This window comes from Fukomys damarensis, unplaced genomic scaffold, assembly GCF_012274545.1.
Source record: "Fukomys damarensis isolate Sample0158 unplaced genomic scaffold, DMR_v1.0_HiC HiC_scaffold_23, whole genome shotgun sequence".
Classification (NCBI taxonomy): domain Eukaryota; kingdom Metazoa; phylum Chordata; class Mammalia; order Rodentia; family Bathyergidae; genus Fukomys; species Fukomys damarensis.
The window spans coordinates 50,708,736-50,727,526 of NW_022900935.1; the positions used below are offsets into that span (position 1 = coordinate 50,708,736).

Below are 18,791 nucleotides of genomic sequence, written 5' to 3' on the forward strand. Positions count from 1 at the left end.
AAAAAAAAAAAAAAAAAAAAAAAAAAAAATCCCACAAGAATATACAATTACTGTTTCCGGTGTGCATGAACTGACTAAAAATGTAAGCTTGTGGTCAGGTGGGCTTCCTGTTAGGCAGGCAATCATAACTATTAGGGGAGCCCTCCACTTGGATCCTGAGGTCCTCTGCCCCCTTCTGTGCACTAACCTTAGCTTGTTGCTCGACTGCTTGGGCCTTTTCTTTCTCCACTCTGAAAGAAAAAAAGTGGCGACTTATATCAGAAACCAACTGATCAGATAACTGGCATCTAATGGAAATGAAGTGTTTGATAGTTACATCATACAAAGTGGGATCTCCAACCCCAGGTTACAGACTGGTGCCTGTCCATGGCACAGGAGGAACTGAGCTGAACAGCAGGAGGCAAGCCACAGGTGGGTAGCAACTGAAGCTTCATCTATATTTATAGCCCCTCCTCGTCACTCATGTTAGTACCTGAGCTCTACCTCCTGTCGGGTCAGCAGTGGCATTAGATTTTCATAGAAACCTGAATCCTACTATGAACTGTCTCACATCATCCCCAGATGTGAGTGATAGTATACACGCAGGAAAACAAGCTCAAGGCTCCCACTGATTCTGCATTATGGTGAACTGTACAATTGTTTCATCATATATTATATGTAACAATAATAAAATGTATCTGTTACAATGTAGTACTAATAAATGTAAAGGCTCAAATCATCCCCAGACCAGTCCCTTACCCCTCAAAAAAATACCTTCCACAAAACAGCTCCGTGGTATCAAAAGGGCTGCAGAACACTGATATAAAGGGATAGGATTATTTCTATTTTAAAATACACATTTAAGAGAATTAGACACAAATGAATGACATTAAAAATGAGAAGACTTTTTAAATTTAAGACTCTGGAATGTTGAGGCAGGAGGATCCAGAGTTTGAGCCTAGCCTGAGCAACTTAGCAAGACCTTGTTTCAAAAGTAAAAAGGCACTGGGAATGTAGCTCAGTGTCAAGGCCCCAGGTCCAATGCCTAAAACCAATAAAAAAAACAAAAAATAAGACCTTAATAAATTATTCATAGCTAGTTCTTAAAAACAAAAGGTGGAAGCTGGGCATGGTGGCACATGCCTGTAATCCCAACAGTTGGGAGGCTGAGGCAAGAGCATCGCCAGAGTTCAAGGCCAGCCTGGGCTACATGAGACCCTGTCTCAAAAAGAAGAAAAGAAAGAAAGAAAAAAATCAAAAGGTGGAGTAAAATTAACTAGGATGTACTGAATAAATTAAGTAATAATTCTTTCATTTTGAAGTAATAAAATCTTCAAATATCTTATTATATGTTAGCCATTTCTTTACCTCTCAGCAAATGCCCTGATTTCCCATAATTCCAACTCTTCCTCTGCTACCCAGGTTTCAATAATAACAGGGCCAGTTTGCTTGGGTGTTTCTGGTCTCTTTGGCCGCAGAGCACTTGATCGCAGTCCTTTCCTCTGAGGTGTAGGTGTTTCTTTAAAAAAGTAAGAGTAGTTTGAGCTAAATATGGCTTTTAAAATTAAATACTTCTGGCATTTCCTCTCATTTTATAAAAAGCACTGGGTGGTAAATGTTTTCTTCTTGAAGGGTCAGATGATGTAAATGTATAACTAACTGATAAGAATGGCTGCGTTTCAATCAAACGTCAGTTGCAAAAGCAGGCAGTGGGCCAAGGCTCATGGGCCTCTGCTTGCCCATCTTGGCCATAAAAGGCCTGTGATGACCCTTCCCTTTGCCTGGAACTTAGGGTTAGGGTTCCATCTGACTAAGACCATTCATCCTTCAAACTCCAAGATACAAGTTCCTTTAAAAACCTAGTATACTCCTGTCTCAGTGGGGATGGGTGTCCCTGCCATGCACATCTAAGGCAACATGAGTTTCCCCATCTCAGCACTAAGAATTGTAGTCACCCAACAGAGATATGAAATAGATATATTAACAACAGATAAAAATCTAATGATAAGCTTTAAAAATAAAAAGTAGGGAAGGACAAAAAAAAAAAAAAAGCATCCATTGCGTCTCGGGCTTTTGGCTAAGATCAAGTGTAAAACTTAAATCATCCCTATGTTCAGGGGAACACAGCAATAGCATACTCCCAGAGGAAGAACAGAAGGCAACTGAATGCAGCAGGACTGGGTTTACACAAAATTATACAATACAAAGAAAAGTGATTTCAAGAGACGACAGTGATATTCACTGAAGGCTGCAGGGTTTGGAGACTGAAGACCTGTTGGAAACATCGCCTTCCATCAGCATCTCTGCTCATCAACTGGGTTGTGTATTTCTGCACCAGGACAACGCTGTTTTAATTATGTTAATATTTCTTTACTTGCTAGGACAGGTGCCATTTTATTGGTGTTAATTCAAAAAGGCCATTATCTGTCATTTATTTACCAAGATGAAATTTTAAGTTAGTGTAATTTTCAAAAATGAATGTATGCATTTGGGCAGAACTCGTTTTTATAAAATATTTCTACTGTAAGATACTGTTTCCTTTTCATCTATTTCTTAATAGATTTTTCCTTGTATTTTTAACTGTTCATATAGAATTACTGACCTTTGTTTACTTAGAAGCTTTCAATCTGAACTCTTATCATGAATACACTGATTCTTATGAATTTGCTAGACAGGTAATTACATATGAAATAGTGCTAATCTTGCTTCTTTTCCGCTTCTCACTTATTAATCTTGTGTATCTTACTGTACCACATGAACACTTAATGATATTATAAAGCTATAAGATTTTTTTTTTTTTTTTTTGCTTCCTTGAGAATGGAGGTAGATATCCTTCTATGCATTTGCCACCCAGTGCCTATCTACTACGGAGGTGCACACAAATGTCTCCTGACTAACTCTTTATGTCTCTCAGATAATTTCTATCCTGAGTACTAAAGTATTTTGCAATAGCATTAACTCTTGAGCTCACAAACCTTTGTAAGTCACACTCAGCACTAGGTGCCAGGACCACAGTGAACCAAATACAGTGACGGCTGACTTCGTGGAGCTGAGGTCAAGCCACACGACGAAGCAGTAGAATAGCCCTTTGTACAGTATCTGTAGGCATTAATGTGTACCTAATAGACTGACATGACTATTACCTAAATATAATTTTTTAAACATAGCATTTTATAGTGAAAAATACCTTTTATAAATTTTGAGTAAAGAGTTAAAAAAACAATTATCATTAAACTTCAATTCACATAAGATTTTATTAACAGGTTAAAAAAAAAAACCCAATTTTTTCTGTGTCCTACCTTTCGGTGCTTCTGGAACTCCAATGGGGCAAATGATTTTTCTGATACAATATTCAGAACGAATACCATAAGGACCAACATCTCGCCTCTTAATTATTTCTGTTGTTGTGATTTCTGTTTCAGATGTTTCTATGGTGATTTAATTCACATAGTATTAATAACCACTTAAAAAATACTCAAAGACTAAAAAGGTACAGTATTTGGTGCTTTAAAAAAGAGAAATGTATGGAATAAATTTCCAGATGTAGCTGATAAATTAAAAGCTATAGGATCACTGCTAGACAGCAATATTGTATCTTCCATATGGAAAATTGCTAAAGTGAATGAATTCCTAGAGGGTATAGCTTAGCTACAGGTGGCAACAGTCAAAATAATAAAAACCCGAGGACTAAAGCAACAAGCACAGGGTTCTAGGGTTACTTGACTATATTCTACAAAAATAAATATCATTTTATAATGTATTGCTGTTTTTGTGGAATTTGTTTTTGGCAGTACTGAGCTCAAACCCAGGGCTTTATACATGCAGACAAGTGCTCTATCATGGAAATACATCCACAGCCCAACACTTAGGGTGACTGACTCACCTTATAATCTAGACCTTCCCTGTTCCCAGGATTTTATGGCAAATCTAAGAAAAACAGGGTTTTTTTGCTTTGTTTTGTTTTGTTTTGGTTTTTGGAGACAGGGTTTCACTATGTAGTTGAGAATGACACAGAACTCACTATGTAGCCCAGGCTTGTCTCAAACTCACAGCGATCCTCCTGCCTCAGCCTCCCGAGTACTGGGATTACAGGTGTGTGCCACCACGGCTGGCCAGTGTTTGTTTGTATTATTTAATTATTAATTAATTTATTTATTTGGTACCAGGAATTGAATTCAGGACCTTGCACTTGCGAGGCAGGTGGCAGCACCACTGAGCTAAATCCCTGGCCCACAAAAGTGTTTTTTAAATGCTACAGATGCTTAAACTAAATGAACAGTCAAGTGATTCTTTTCTTGGGGTTTTTTTTTTTTTTTTTAAAGTTTAAAAAAATAAGCCCCTTACCTGTTCGTGTAGTCCCTCCTCCTGGGGGAGCCTTGGCAGCCATGTCATCCCACCTTAGACTGGCCCACAGCAACCGTAACATCAGGCTCACTCCCGCCAGGGACTTGACGGTCTGAAGTCTATACCTAAAATAACAACCCAAATAAAACTATACACATATTATGTATGTACACACACACACACACACACACACACACACACTCTCTCTCTCTCTCTCTCTCTCTCTCTCTCAGAAACTGAGGGATTGTGTTTCTGATTCTAAGTTTAGTATTGGTAATATGGTTTTGGCACTGTATGTCCCTTAAAAGAAAAACTTTTAATTTTTGGCATAACATGTATCTAACAACTTTAAAAAGATTTATATTAATTTCAAATGCCATATAAATATGTAAAGTAAGCCTGTTTCATTTTAAGGTTGATATGGTTAACAATTTATTAAGATTTATAAACTAATATGATTAAAAATGTTTTAAAAGTCATGAAGGAAAGCAAATACAGAAAAATATGCTGCTAAGTGTGAGAATGGAGTTCTAAAGGATAAAACCTTGACTAATTCTGGCTGAAACCAGTCAACAAAAAAACTAAAAAATGCTTCCATATTCTCAAACAACAAAACAAAACTAAAAATATGTCTAAATAGGAACAAAAAGTGTATACTGAAACAGTAGTTCTTCAAAACCATCCATCAGCTACCGGATGATAAATACTGAAAATATGAATAATATTTGAACAATGTTAGTGTTGTTTTGGGATCTTACAATGAGTAAAAAATCACTGTTACAAAAAAAGCAATGCTACATTAGTTACTAATCAGAAGAAAAAGGGGTCTCTCTGTTGTTTTTCCTTGAATATAGTATACAAAGTTATTATTTTTACTAGAAATGCATTTTGAAATGAATTTACTCAACTGCAATGAATACTATGCCCTAAAGTAGAATTCACCCTAGACATTTTAAAGCAGCCTCAGGCTGTCAATTCTTTTTTGTTCTTTGTATAATTAAATACTTTGTTGCCATTTTCCCACCATGTGAATGAGCATATTGGCTGACTGTCCTGCAAAGAAAGCCCATAAAATGAAAATAATTTCACTCACTCACTAACAGCAGTAGACAGTAAATCTTAAGACAACTTTGCATTTGAAAAGCAAAGCTTTCTATTGTCAGTATTCAGTTGAAAAAAAGAACAATGCAAGAAAGGGAAAAAAGTTACTGCAGCTTACTAACTTGCCATCTGTGCTTGGGACACCACAGTTTTCTTGTTTTCACTCTGTGAATCATCTGAACTGGACAGAGCAACCCTCCAATTAGTGAGAGATATGTCAACTAGCACAGGGATGTCTCAAGAGGGGAAAGTGTCTGTCACTTTCAGACCACACCCTATAGCAACTCCTAGACTTTGGTCTCCTGGGAGAAAGCAAACACAAATACAAAGAAGAGCTCATTCTCAGTTCTCTCTTCTTTCTCCACTGGATCTCTATGGTCAGACAGCATCTCCAGGAGAAATACAATTCTTGGACTATGAGCTGAGTGCTTTCTATGTGTTAAGACTGTGTCAAAGGAGTGAGGGACACAGAAGTGAACTACAATCTGTTTTTGTTTTCAATTTGCAGGACAAGAGAAAATACAAGGGTGAGACATCTGACGTGGCTCAGGGAAGGAGATCAGAGGACTGCTAGAGTCTCAAAGGATAAGAAACGGGTGTGAGGGTGGCTGGCTGAAAGCAAGGGGTGCACATACATTAAGAAGCTAAGAGTCCCAAACACCACACGAGGCGTGTGATGGCTAGAGGGGTGTACAGGTGCATAAAGAGATAAAGCTGGAATGAAAGCAGAAGGGAGAAGCCAGATGCCAGTCTGAAGGCACAAAGAAGAGCATTAAACACTATATTTATATTAAGGCCTCCAGTATCAGGTGGGCTTTAAGGAAAGTGCTTCTCCTAAGTGTAATCTATAGGTGACAGATGCATTCCCTCCCTCCCTGCTGTAGTCAGCAAGTCTCTCAGCAAGCTCAAAATACTAAAAAAGGACAGAATGGCATTTGAGGAACATCATTCTGGCAGCACTGTGGATAACAATGACTAGTTCAAAAAAAGTGGTAATGAAGCAGGGACAGGGGAAAAGGGTACAGGGATAGTATGGAGGAAAAAGAGGCTCTGCTGTATCTGTGAGGCAAGTTTCCTTTTTTTCCCCATAATGCTTAGCCTTAACATTAAATTTATTAAAATTATACATGCATCTTTGGCATGCTTAGCTCCTACTCTAAGCAACAAACTTATTTGATATGTGTTAGTATAAAAATGCATTTCACATGCATTTTTTATAGCCATGTTTTTCAAAAAAATGAATTCTAAAGCCAATAGCTTACTTCTCTGTCTCTATTAGACAGAAAGGATGAATCTATTTAAAGGTAATTATCTCTCAAAAAATGTAAAGGAAAGTATTTCCTTCTTTTAAAATGAGAAATTTAACAGATATGAACTGTGCCACAGTGCATATTAAAACATTACAAGACACCTGAAACCAGGCTGAGCAGAGAACGGCCCTGAGAACCACGTGATTGTGACTGGTGGCTTCCTCCTGAAGAGTTCAGAGAAAAGTGCTTCCCAGTTGAGCCTAGTCCACTTCAGAATAGAGAAGAGCAGAAAGGCCAGCCTCAGCAACTGCCACGTCATTTTCATGAAAATATTTGTACACAGTAACTTTTCCAGTGGGAAAGAAGTTACCTGCAGGACAGTCAAGGGTACATTTTGGGACCGCTCTCAATGAAGAAAGCAGAAAAGTGCAGAGCAATCCTACAAATCCATGAATTGTAATGAAGAGTTCCTTGATTCCCTGCAGGATTCTGCAAATCCTTCATTGCAGGCCCTGCAGAGAAATTGTACTTTTCAGCTGTCTCTATTGAATGTGTAAATGGAGTGATATTTTATTTCAAATCAAAAGATGAATTATAAAAACTTGGTCATACAACTATGATTGGTTGCATTACTAAATTCCTTTAGTAGAGAGTACTTACATTCTTTTTTGGTCTTTTCTGATACTAACTGATTGTAATATAAAAGACACAAAGAAAGTGTGATTTCAACTTAAACCGGAAACATTAAAAGACACAGAAATGTAGTCTTAAGTGAATTCTGCTCAGTAACTTGCTAAAATCATTTCAGGAATCTAGCAAAATCTAACTGCCACTAAGATTAATTCTGATTTCCAAGCATGTTCCCCAACTCATGTTTTCAATGTTTATGTTTCACTTTTTTCCATTTTAAGGGGAGAGAGAGACAGAGAGAGAGAGAGAGAGAGAGAGAGACAACAAAGACATGAAAAAGGAAAAAAGTAATAACAAATATGTAAAATATGATACTGCAGATAAAGTACTAGGCTGCGATTTAGGAAAACCAGGCACTATTTCTAAATTGTTCCTCTGTAGTCAAAAGGAAATAATATTTTAAAAATCTCTAAGTTCCCTTCCCAACATAAAACTATATGATTTTATAACTGTCCAAACTATATACTTATAGCTTATCCCAAAAACTAGAAATTTTAAAATCAGAACTATGTTGGGATTTCAAAAAATTCCTAAGGAATCTCAAGGCTACCTTTACTTGCATAAATAACAAGGAGATCCAAAATACATATTTATAATGCAAATAAATTACATTAGGGAAATTTCCAGATGATGATGAACTTTATGAAATTTATAGCCATGTTTTCTCCTACCTCATGTTTTTATCAATTGTTTAATAGAAATAAAATACAAACATTTCAGAGAGTTGGTGATTATAGAATTCTGCAGTTATCTTGTTCCCAAGGCAAGTAACTTGGAAACTTAGGTCACAAAAACAACCAGATTTGACATATTACTTCTGTCTTGTGAAAGTTTACAATGAAATTCACTTTAAAGAATTCCTTTAACTTTTTAAATATTTTTCACTAAGTAAACTTTATTACTAGCTGGCCAAGCTGGAGATTTTCTGTATCTTCTGTTATTAACTTTGGCTGTTAAAAGATATGCTTCCCTGTCTTAATCTGTTATTTCACTGTAATAAAAATGAAATTTTAAAAAATGAGATAATCCTTTAAAACTTTCTGGCTTCCCCATAGGCATTTTAAAGTACATACCTCCAAGTGATACCAAAGGTGGGTCTGGGAGAAGGATAGGGCCAAATATCCAAGGCAGGTTTGGCATTGTAATTAAAATAAGGGACTTCTCGGATTCCTCCTTTTCTCGCCAACTTTTTCAAGTCATCATTAGGCAAAACAAATATGCTCTTCTTGCTGCTCTTGGTAATAAACTTTCTATAAGATGGCAGAGCTGTACCTGAGCGCATCTTCTTCGGTCTTGAAAATTTCATCAGTTTCACTTTGTCTCTGGTGGAGTACTCCTTGCTCACAGTCATGGATGTTACCAGGGTGCCTCCTGCAGTGGTGAGTGAGTCTGTCACTGTGGTGGTGACCACGGTTTTGCTCTGCTCTTTCACAGAGATGATGTCGACACTGCTGCCCGTGGAGGGTGTGGACAGCTTTGTTACCGTTGTGGTGGTGGTTGTGACAGTGGATTTGGCACAATTTTCCGTGGACGAGACCACAGTTTGTTTATCACCTTTTGCAACCTTGATCACAGTTTTTGATTCTGTGGCTACTGTGGATGTCATCGTGGTGACTTCTGTGATGACTGTTTTTCTTTTACATTCTCCATTGACGTTTTCATCTTTGTTGGAGGGAAGACTATTTTCATCAACAAAATCACTACTGAGGTTAGATTCTTCTCCAGATGTTACAGGTGATAGTATATCTTTCTTAACTTCTGAAGTTTCAATTTCCATATCTTCTACTTGATTAAATGAATTGCTTTCTGGACAAGATGATGGAGGTGCAGTATGCTGTACATTATCAGGCTCTTTGGTTGATGGCAGGGTCTTGAGGTTGGCTTGGTAATTACCTTCAGCACCTGAAGAACTTAGAAGATGTGAATTTGTTACTGAATTTTTTTCATTAAAATCTTCCATGATGACATCACCATTAATAAATGGCTTTACTGCAGATTCTTTAACAGTCGATGACTTGATATCATTCTCAGGGATTATTTTATTTATATTATTAACCTTTGGTTCAATATTACCACCTACTACTACTTTACTTTCAGAGATTTCTTTCAAGCATTCACTTTTCAAATATACTTTAGGTTTATTATCTTTTCCATTTATTTGAAATGTACTTGCTTTGTGCCCTTTCTTTTCAGACCAATTTTCATTATTCTTTTTGTCAGTGATATTTTTAAGACTTACTTGATCAATACATTTATTAACTGGTCTCTCTAACTTCTGTGGTTGACTTTGTTTTCTGCCATTTGTTTCCGTTACCTTATCCTCTAATATGTTATCACAGTTTCTAGCGGACTTTTCAGAAACAAACTCAGATTTCAATGGCTCCAAGCTTTCTATGCCTTGTTCTGGAGTCATGAATGGTTCAGAAATACTTTCACTGCTACTCTGGACAATCATATCTTCTTCACTGCTATCCTGAACAGACATAGTGTCAGAACTATTTTCTAAAGTGCTATTATATTCAGATTCACATCCTAGTTTTCCATCAAATTCCATTCCTTTTGACAGAAATGGAGTATCTCTGTCCCCAGTATTTTTAGGTATTGATGGAAGCAAAGCATTTTCAGAAGAAACAGTAGTGTCATTATCCTCCTGGTCGAGTGGTTTTTTATTCTTATAGATCAAAGTACCACTATCCTCTCCACTGACTGGTTTACAGTCATCAACGAAGAAATCACTTCCTTTTGTTCTTATCTTACTGAGTTCCTGGCTTTTACTGGTTCGTTCAGAGAGACTTTCATCTATGTCATTTTCAATGGAATTTCGTTTCTGATTGTTTGTTCCTGGACTTTGAATGGAGACATCATCTAACACTTGATCTTTTGCATAAAGTTTGTTTGTGGTAAAACTAGGATCACCAATTCCAAGAAGTGAGGGATCACTTTGTGAACATCCATGAATCAATTCTTCAGATTTGTCATTACTTGCACTGGAGCTTGGTTCTTGTGCAAGCAAGTCAGTTTGACACTCTTCTTTTGCTTTTGTTACTACTGGTGACTCAGAAGGACTTTTCAAAGAACTTGGAGAAGACTTTCCTGCACTCTTAATTCCACCCTCCAGCTTCATTTTTTCATGGCGCTGTTTTTCTTCCAGTGTAAACTGTTTAATTCTTCTTTCAAGAAGTCCATCTAATTTGGATGATTTTATTTTCTTTTTGTAACTAGTCCTTAGATGAAAACCCTCACTGACATTGACCACATCTACTTGAGTACTTTCCTCATAATTTATATGAGACTCTGTTTTTATATCATCTATTTCCATTGGTTCCTCCTTGAAGGATTTATCATTGTCAGAATCTAAATGTTCTTTTACATCTGTAAAATAAAGGCATTTATATAAATGTAATTTTTACTCTGAAAAGAGGAATTCATGAGAATTTTATGTGTAAAATTACTTACTTTTATTATTTCACACTAAAAAGGAACATCTATATATTTCCAAATTCCTGATACAATTACAGTAGATGATAAGCACATTTTCAACTTCATGAAAGGTTTAAAAATACATATATTCCAAATATGAAAGTATTATAGCTAAGTGTGGTGGTAGATTCCTACAATCCCAGCACTTGGGAGACTGAGACAGAAGGACTGCTACAAGTTCAAGGCCAGCATAGGCTACACAGTGAGTTCAAGGCCAGGATAGAATAGTGGACCCTGTCTTAAAAAATTTTTTTTTGATTCATAGTATCTAAGCATAATGGAATGCTGTAAAGAAAAATTATTTAGCATGTGACAGGCTATTACATACACCAGTGTCTTTAGTTTATAAAATATCATTAGCCATATACTTTACCAAACTTAGTTTTAAAAAAATGACTTTTGAAAAAAAATATAAAATTCTGAAGAAGTTAACGATGAGGCCAGGCGTGGTGGCGCACGCCTGTAATCCCAACACTCGGGAGGCTAAGGCAGGAGGATCGCTGTGAGTTCAAGACCAGCCTGGGATACATAATGAGTTCCAGGTCAGTCTCAACTACATAGTGAGACCCTGTCTCAACCCCCCCGCCCCACAAAAAAGGTTAACCATGAAGTTACCGTGTGATCTAGTAATTTTATTTCTGAGAAGTGAAAACATATCTATAAAAAAAACTTGTACCTGAATATGGCAGCATTATTCACAATAGCTTAAAAGTAGAAATAGTCCAAATGTTTGTCAATCCATGATTGGCTAAATAAAATTCAGTGTAGCAATACAATGGAATGTTGGACATGTAAAGGGATAAAGCATCGATAAATGCCAGAGTATGGATGAACCCTGAAAAGATTATGCTAAGTGAAAGAGTATGGTCACAAAGGCTAAGTTATTGCTTGATGTCATCATTTGTCATTTAATGAGATACCCAAAACAGGCAAAGCCAGAGCTGGGCAGAGTGGAGCAGACCTGTAATTCTAGTACTTGGGCACCTGAGGCAGGAGAATTACTCCAAGTTTGAGGCTAGCCTGGGCTATACAGTGAGTTCAAGGCCAGACTACACTACATAGCAAGACCCTATCTTAAAACAAAGTACTCTTTCTCTGCCACCAACACCACTTGGGTGTGTCTGATTGGGCTTCACCTGTAACACTCCCATGGCCTGAGAAAGCCACTGTTGTTGGAGATGTAATGGACCCCAATACAGCTGTAGAAAAGGTGCTGAAGACCACCCTCATTCATAAGAGAATAGCATATGGAATTCCTGAAGCTGCCAAAGCCATCTTTGCGTGCTTGCATCTAACTGTGATGAGGCCAGTGGAAGGCGTTTGTGCTGAGCACCAAATCAACCTAATTAAGGTAGATGACAAGAAACTAGGGGAAGGCTGGGAATTCAGCTCAGTGGCACCACACCTGCCTTGTAAGCACAAAGTCCTGAGTTCAATCCCCAGTACTGGGGTGGGGGAGGCAATAGAAACTAAGCAAGGGTAGGCCTTTGCAAAACTGACCAAGAGGGAAAACCCCGTAAGTAGTTGGTCATAGTTGTGTGGTGGTAAAGGACTATGGCAAAGAATTTCAGGCCAATGTCATCAACGTACACTGAAATGCAAGTTTTGGTTCAAAAACCAAACATTTCCCCAAAACAACAAAATACAAACAAAGGCAAATTTATATAGAGAGAGAACAGACTGGTAGGCAGGAGGGACTGACAACTGACTGTTAATGAGTATAAGAAGTACAAAATTTCTTTTTGGGATGAAGAAAATGTTCTAAAATTGCTTTTGCTAATGGCTGAACTACTGTGTGAATATACTAAAACCACTAATTACACTATATATAATTGAGTGAACTATAAGATACATGAATTATGTTTCAATTAAAATGTAATTAAATAGGGCCAACCCAGTACCTGCCCTGTGGTGGACAAATGCCCAAGTGTTCTTATTGTACCCCCACTGCTCTCCTCAGTCAAAACACTCCTTACCTTGGTCCTTCTCAGTCATCTCTGAAGTCTCCATTTCATTCTGGTCTGCTTCTTTTCCGGTATCTGAATCTTTTATCTCACCTTTCTCAGAATCTGTCTCTGTTTTAAATTTTTTAGGACTTTGTGGGCTTTTTCTTTTATCCAAATCATCCATATTTTCATCCACATTATTTTTGACTAAAAAGAACCATATATATGGCAATTATAGATATTTTCAATATTAGAAATTTACTTTAATATATCTACTTTAGTGGATGATCAAGTATCTTCTAGTAAGCAGAAACTCTCCCCGACATAAAGAATATCTCATACATATATTTTATTGAATAGTACAACATACTGTGGAACAAAAATGTCCAGGTCTAGAACTACCCCAGAAGTCAGAGATAAGAAGACAAACAGGTCTAATGGTCTGGCCTTCTGACAGCTAGTCAAGAGTTTTCTGATCTGCATATCTCTGGTTTTTAGCACATCTGTGCCTCCATCACAAGTCAGACTAGGTTAGTGGTGAGAGTAAGTTAGTCATTATTGTAGTGACCAATAGTTCTGACATTAATTTGTTACTACTACTGCCTTCACTGTGATTCCTATTTTGTAGTTAGAGAAACCCAGATCCCTGGAGAGTAGGCACAGTTGTTTTATTCTGACACTATCTGGGAGTAAAGTCTCAAATATAACAACTTAGTACCGGACTAGAAAAAAGAAAGGCCCAGAACAATGGAAAACCTTATGCTGAGGGGAATGGCTATAAAATAAATCTGCAAAAACTTATTTGTATATTGATCATCTGGATTTTACCACATAGGTCAGACCAGATTATATACAAATAAAGAGCTCTCTATAAATGTAAGTGCTACATGGGTAACTGGCACAACAAAACGGTAATAAAAGAAACGTAATGATGTGTTGGAGTTTACTATAGTTAATATTTAACATGAATTAAGTAATAACAACTGAATCTTCGTAATTGCTATTTCCAAAACAGAAATGTAATGATCGATTACTGTGTCTAAGATGCACCAAGACAGATCCTATAAATTCCAGACAGCCTTAAAAAATATGTGCTTCTCCTTTTTAGAGATAAACCAGTTACTTTCCTACAGTAACAATTTCACAAATCTACCAGCCCGTTTCACCAGAACCATTCACAAAGCCAAATCAGTTACTAGAGGAGTACATGCCATTTCTCATGCATTATATAATCTCCTCATACAAGTTTCATCAGAAAGAACACATCACAGAACACATTAGCAAATTACATTATATGGCACACACACTTGCTGCTGAAGATCACTTGGATAACGAACAGCACATGGCAGATGGCAAAAGGGGCTCAGAAGCTACGTTCTATCATTAGAACAAGGGTTCTATCTTTTTTTTTTTTTTTTTTTGGTTTTTTGAGACAGGGTCTCACTATGTAGTTGAAACTGACCTGGAACTACTCACTGTGTAGCCCAGGCTGGTCTCAAACTCACAGCGATCCTCCTGCCTCAGCCTCCCAAGTGCTGGGATTTCAGGTGGGCACCACCACACCCGGCTCTATCATTTTTTTTATCTGCATGAACTTCAGTATGTCACCTACCAGTTTCATAAAGTAATCCACTCATTCAACAGGAGTTTTAAGACACACTGTCCCTCAAAAGGGCAATTCACCTCTAGAACTCTGAGATTCTAAATACTAGTTGTTAGCAATAGGAACAACTGAAAACAAAAACAAAAACAAAAACAAAAAAACAGCTCCTTTATGTGACAATGTTATGTAATCCCCTATCACCTTCCCTTTGGATTTGGTATTTAGAATAATGTCAATGTTTCCAGATATGTGACTCCTCAAGAAGTTAAAAAGTACTGAGAAAATGAAAAAATGGAAATAAAGAGTTTGTTAATGGGGAGGGGAGGAGGAGGTGAAGGGAGGGCAGGGACAAGGGGAAAAAATGAGAACCAAGACCTGTCACGTGAAGGTACAGGATCCCAGTAATGAATGTAACTGTATTGTAGACCTAGATTGTACCAATAAATTCAATAAAAAGAAAAAAAAAAGTTAAAAAGTATGGAATTTTAAATTTTGAAAACTATACTGTAATTAGGTAGCTGTAGGACTTAAAAAAAGAAAAAGTTCTTTTCTGTCATCTTTAACTGATTCCTAGGCATTAAAATCTTGTGAACCAAAGTAATTTTTTATATTTCAGTTAAGAATTGGCAAACAATAGTAATTTTGCACCCTATACTAAAAATTTCAGAAAAAAATAAGTTTTTAGCCAAAATATGACCGATACACTATTAATTTACAAGAAAATACAAATCAAAAATGGTTCTATAGAAAAAACGATTATTGCTAAAAATGGTATTTTAAATTAAATATAACTATTTAAATAAGTCACTTACTTCCTTCTGTTGACTTTCTGTAATTCACATTAGTATTGCCTGGCAATTTAGGAACAAACCTATAAACGTGAGTTTTACTAATCCAGCTCCAGCCACCATATCCTGTTACTCTGTATTCCTCTCCTTTTTGTTTCCAAACCTGGGATAAAGAAAAATAAACTTATTAAATGACGTGTTTATACAGTATGTGTTTTTTTTTTAAACATGTTCGTCAAACATGAGTAATAGGCAGGAAATAATTTAAATTTCTCACTCATTTTCATTTTCATGAAAAATCAAAGATGTATGAAAGAGTTTACTACTTTCTAAATGTGAAACCCAATGAAGTTTTATTTTATAACAACTTCAAAAATTTGTCCCAAACTCTCCTATATTACTAAATCTATGCTTCTAAAATCATCAAAAAGATATATCCCATCCCAACTATATTAATTAGAAGTTTATATCAAAAGTAAAGCAAAATTATAAAATATCAAAATTGTAGAAGTCTCAGAAATAGATAATACTTTTTAAAAGATTATGGTAAAAATTACCTGATGTTTAACTGGAAATGTATATTTTACCCATGTAGCTTGCTGCATTGTTTCTTCTTCTTCTTGTTTTTTCTCTTTTTTTTTTACTTTCTCCTTTTCTTCTCTTTCAATTGATGTCATTCTATGTAATCTATACAAGGACAGAAAAACAGAAATTTGACACTGAATAATAAACAAAAAAGATAAAATGTAATAATGAAAATTAGACACAAAACCAGAGTGGCTGGTTATAACCCTATAACCCAGACAATCCCAACTGACAATAAGCTGATGTACAGTTCCACAACAAAGAAATACTTGTATTTCATTCCTGCAATATTTCACAAATATTTATTTCTTTATAGTCCATTATCCACTTCCACAAAGGGTACTGACAGTATACACAGAACCAGTTTATAACTGTACTAGATCGTTCCATATCAGAATACCAAGATTTTGTTTAAAAATATAAAAAATATGCCACCTCATGGGCAGCCTATAATTTATTGAACCAGTTCTGTACTAAAGGATACTTTATTTTCAGAATTTTTTCCTTACTACAAAGACCAACAGACCCAAAGCTTTTATTTCTGATTCTTTCTCATTAACACTGGACATTTTAAAGCCCTCACTGGTTCCACTAACAGAATTCTGGCTTTTGACATCCACAGAGAAAGGAGTCCATGAGTCCTTTTGTTTAAGAGGAGGGGTCCGGAAAGAAGTTTTACAGTTATTTCAATCACCAGAGATAAGGAATAGGCCATACTTTACTCTCAGGCAGGAAAACGGGTACCAGAGCATGTATCAGTAATGGGTGTGCCTGTAGTGGGGAATGAACATTTAGCTGAGACTAGATTTTTTTTTTTTATGAATAGGAGCATTTCCCATAAACAAAGACATGAACCAAAACCCACTAACAGGCACTCTTCTCTAAGCTTCTGCCTCTAAGAGCAAAAGTAAAAGAACTGCTTTCATCCCACCCAAACTAGATGGACCCAATTTTTCATGCAGAGATATGTAGAAACAAGGGAGATCTTTTGTCACCTTAGGGTAGTGTTGCTAGAAAGATGTGGGAGGAATTTAATTCTATTTATCTCTATTTCCCAGCAAAAACTCTGTCACTCTTCTTCCCCCTTTCCCCTTTTATGGTTCTGTGTACCTATGATTACTGAACGTTAGTATACAGCCTCCTCCAAGTGAAGCGTTCATACCTATTAACTGTTTACAACTTGAAAAGTAAACTTCTCTGTAAGGCTTCTAGAGTTCTCAGAAATTGATGGGAGGAGGAAAACTGGGATGGGTTCTCACTGTGAATTAAATGACTAGTTCAAATCCCAGCCACGCACCAACACTCTTGGAGCTAGAGAGTGAAGCAAGCTCCAGAGCACAGCAGTGCCGCTTGTAAGGAGTGACACTATACAACCAAGCAGTAGTTCTCGGGGATTTAAGGGCATGACCGCAGAAGGCTTGGTCCAGCACAGTAACAGAACCACCTTTGCTGACATAGGCAGGAACACAGCGACACTCTGGGAGCTCACAGCTCAGAAGCATGCTCACTTTGGCCTCTTGGTGTCTGCCCACAAGGGAAAGGGGCCCTTTCTCATGGCCAAATACAAAGGCTTGCTTTGCTCAGCCTTCCAGGATAGTGAGTGGTATTAGAACTGTCTCTGAGTACAATTTTATTGTTCCCACTACCACCACTAAGACAGTCCATATATGGACAGGACTGCCAACACAGGGGAGCTTGGCAGTTCGATTTTGATTTTATGGACAGAAATCTCTGTGACTGCTGGTAGCCTCGGTGTCCCAGGAAGGAAGCCCCATGAGGCTGGTACTGTGTAGCCTCTGGCTGAGTGGCAGATTTCCCCTCCTCATATCCACGGTCACTGAGAGCTGGACCAGGCAAATGGACTGGGCAACATCTCCTAAACTCCACACTGCTCAGGATTCTGTTGTGTGCTGCTTTTACGCTAAAGATACAACACACAACATTTTATGCCTTCCATAGTAAACTTAGGGAGTATCCCTCTTGTTCCTCAGTGACAGGATGGCTGAGACCAAAAGTTCTTGCACTTAACATGCTGACAAATAATGCCATACTGTTCCGCTGAGCTAGGCACTTCAAAATACCATCAACTGCAAAGCCAACTTGCTAACCCAAATTTTCAAATTGAATTAGTATCAAACTTCCAAAATGTTAGGCCAACTGTAGTATAAAACAAAAATCATCCCGCTGTTCTTTAAATATGAGAGAAATTTTTTATATTTACTGGCCTGTCATATTTATTTTTCTGCACAGTATCTGTTCAAATCCTTTGTCTTGTTTGTATTGGACTATAAGTCTTTTTCATTTATACAAGATCTTTGTCAATTAGGAAAAATTTCCATTTGTGGTGCAAATATCTTTCCTCAGTTTGTCATCTGTTTTTTGAGTTTGTTTATAATATTTTTCCACTTAGAATTTTAAAAACATGTATCCACTTTTCTCCTCTATGACATCTGGTTTTAAATCTGTTTAAAAAGAAAGTACCACAACAAAAATAAAAATTAATTCATGCTTTCTTATTGTAGTTTTTAGGATTTGGCTCTTTTTAAAAAAAAAAATCTACCTCGGTCTGAATGCTTAAGCTAAAGTGGAGATCTAAGAGCTAATTTCTTCAAACATGCCCTTTTGCTTTCTGACAGGCAATGTTATCACAGCTATATTATATTCCCAGATGTGTTTAGGTCTATTTCTAGATTCCCTATTCTATTTCATTGCCCCCTTTCTTAAGTAAGACAAATTATTTTGATTACTGTAGCTCCAAAATATGCTCTAATACCTACTCTGAGCATCTATTTCTTTTTGTGGCTCTTCTTACACCCTAACTTTTCTAGATGAAATATTATCATCAGTTTGGTCAACCCTCCTACCACCCGAGAAGAGCAAATCCTATTCATGAGGAAAGCATACTTTTTGTCTGTAAAGACACAAAGACACAGAGGCCGGGATTTAGCTCAGTGGAACCACACCTGCTTTGCAAGCTCAAGGACCTGAGTTCGATCCTGGTACAAAAAAAAAAAAAAAAAAAAAA

General features: G+C 36.9%; 1 protein-coding gene across 15 annotated transcripts in view; it reads right to left on the minus strand.

Annotated features, from left to right (window-relative positions):
- Positions 1-18,791, minus strand: part of Bptf (bromodomain PHD finger transcription factor) — a 134,251-nt gene that overhangs the window by 43,608 nt on the left and 71,852 nt on the right. For all 15 annotated transcript variants that reach the window (XM_010616790.2, XM_019206416.2, XM_010616788.3 and 12 more), the window contains 8 exons: positions 15,739-15,868; positions 15,206-15,344; positions 12,821-12,997; positions 8,438-10,736; positions 4,324-4,448; positions 3,279-3,407; positions 1,348-1,498; positions 188-230 (listed from right to left, as the gene is read on the minus strand). In XM_010616790.2, the coding sequence (XP_010615092.1) occupies positions 188-230; positions 1,348-1,498; positions 3,279-3,407; positions 4,324-4,448; positions 8,438-10,736; positions 12,821-12,997; positions 15,206-15,344; positions 15,739-15,868 (3,193 nt within the window). The remainder of the gene's footprint in view (positions 1-187; positions 231-1,347; positions 1,499-3,278; positions 3,408-4,323; positions 4,449-8,437; positions 10,737-12,820; positions 12,998-15,205; positions 15,345-15,738; positions 15,869-18,791) is intronic.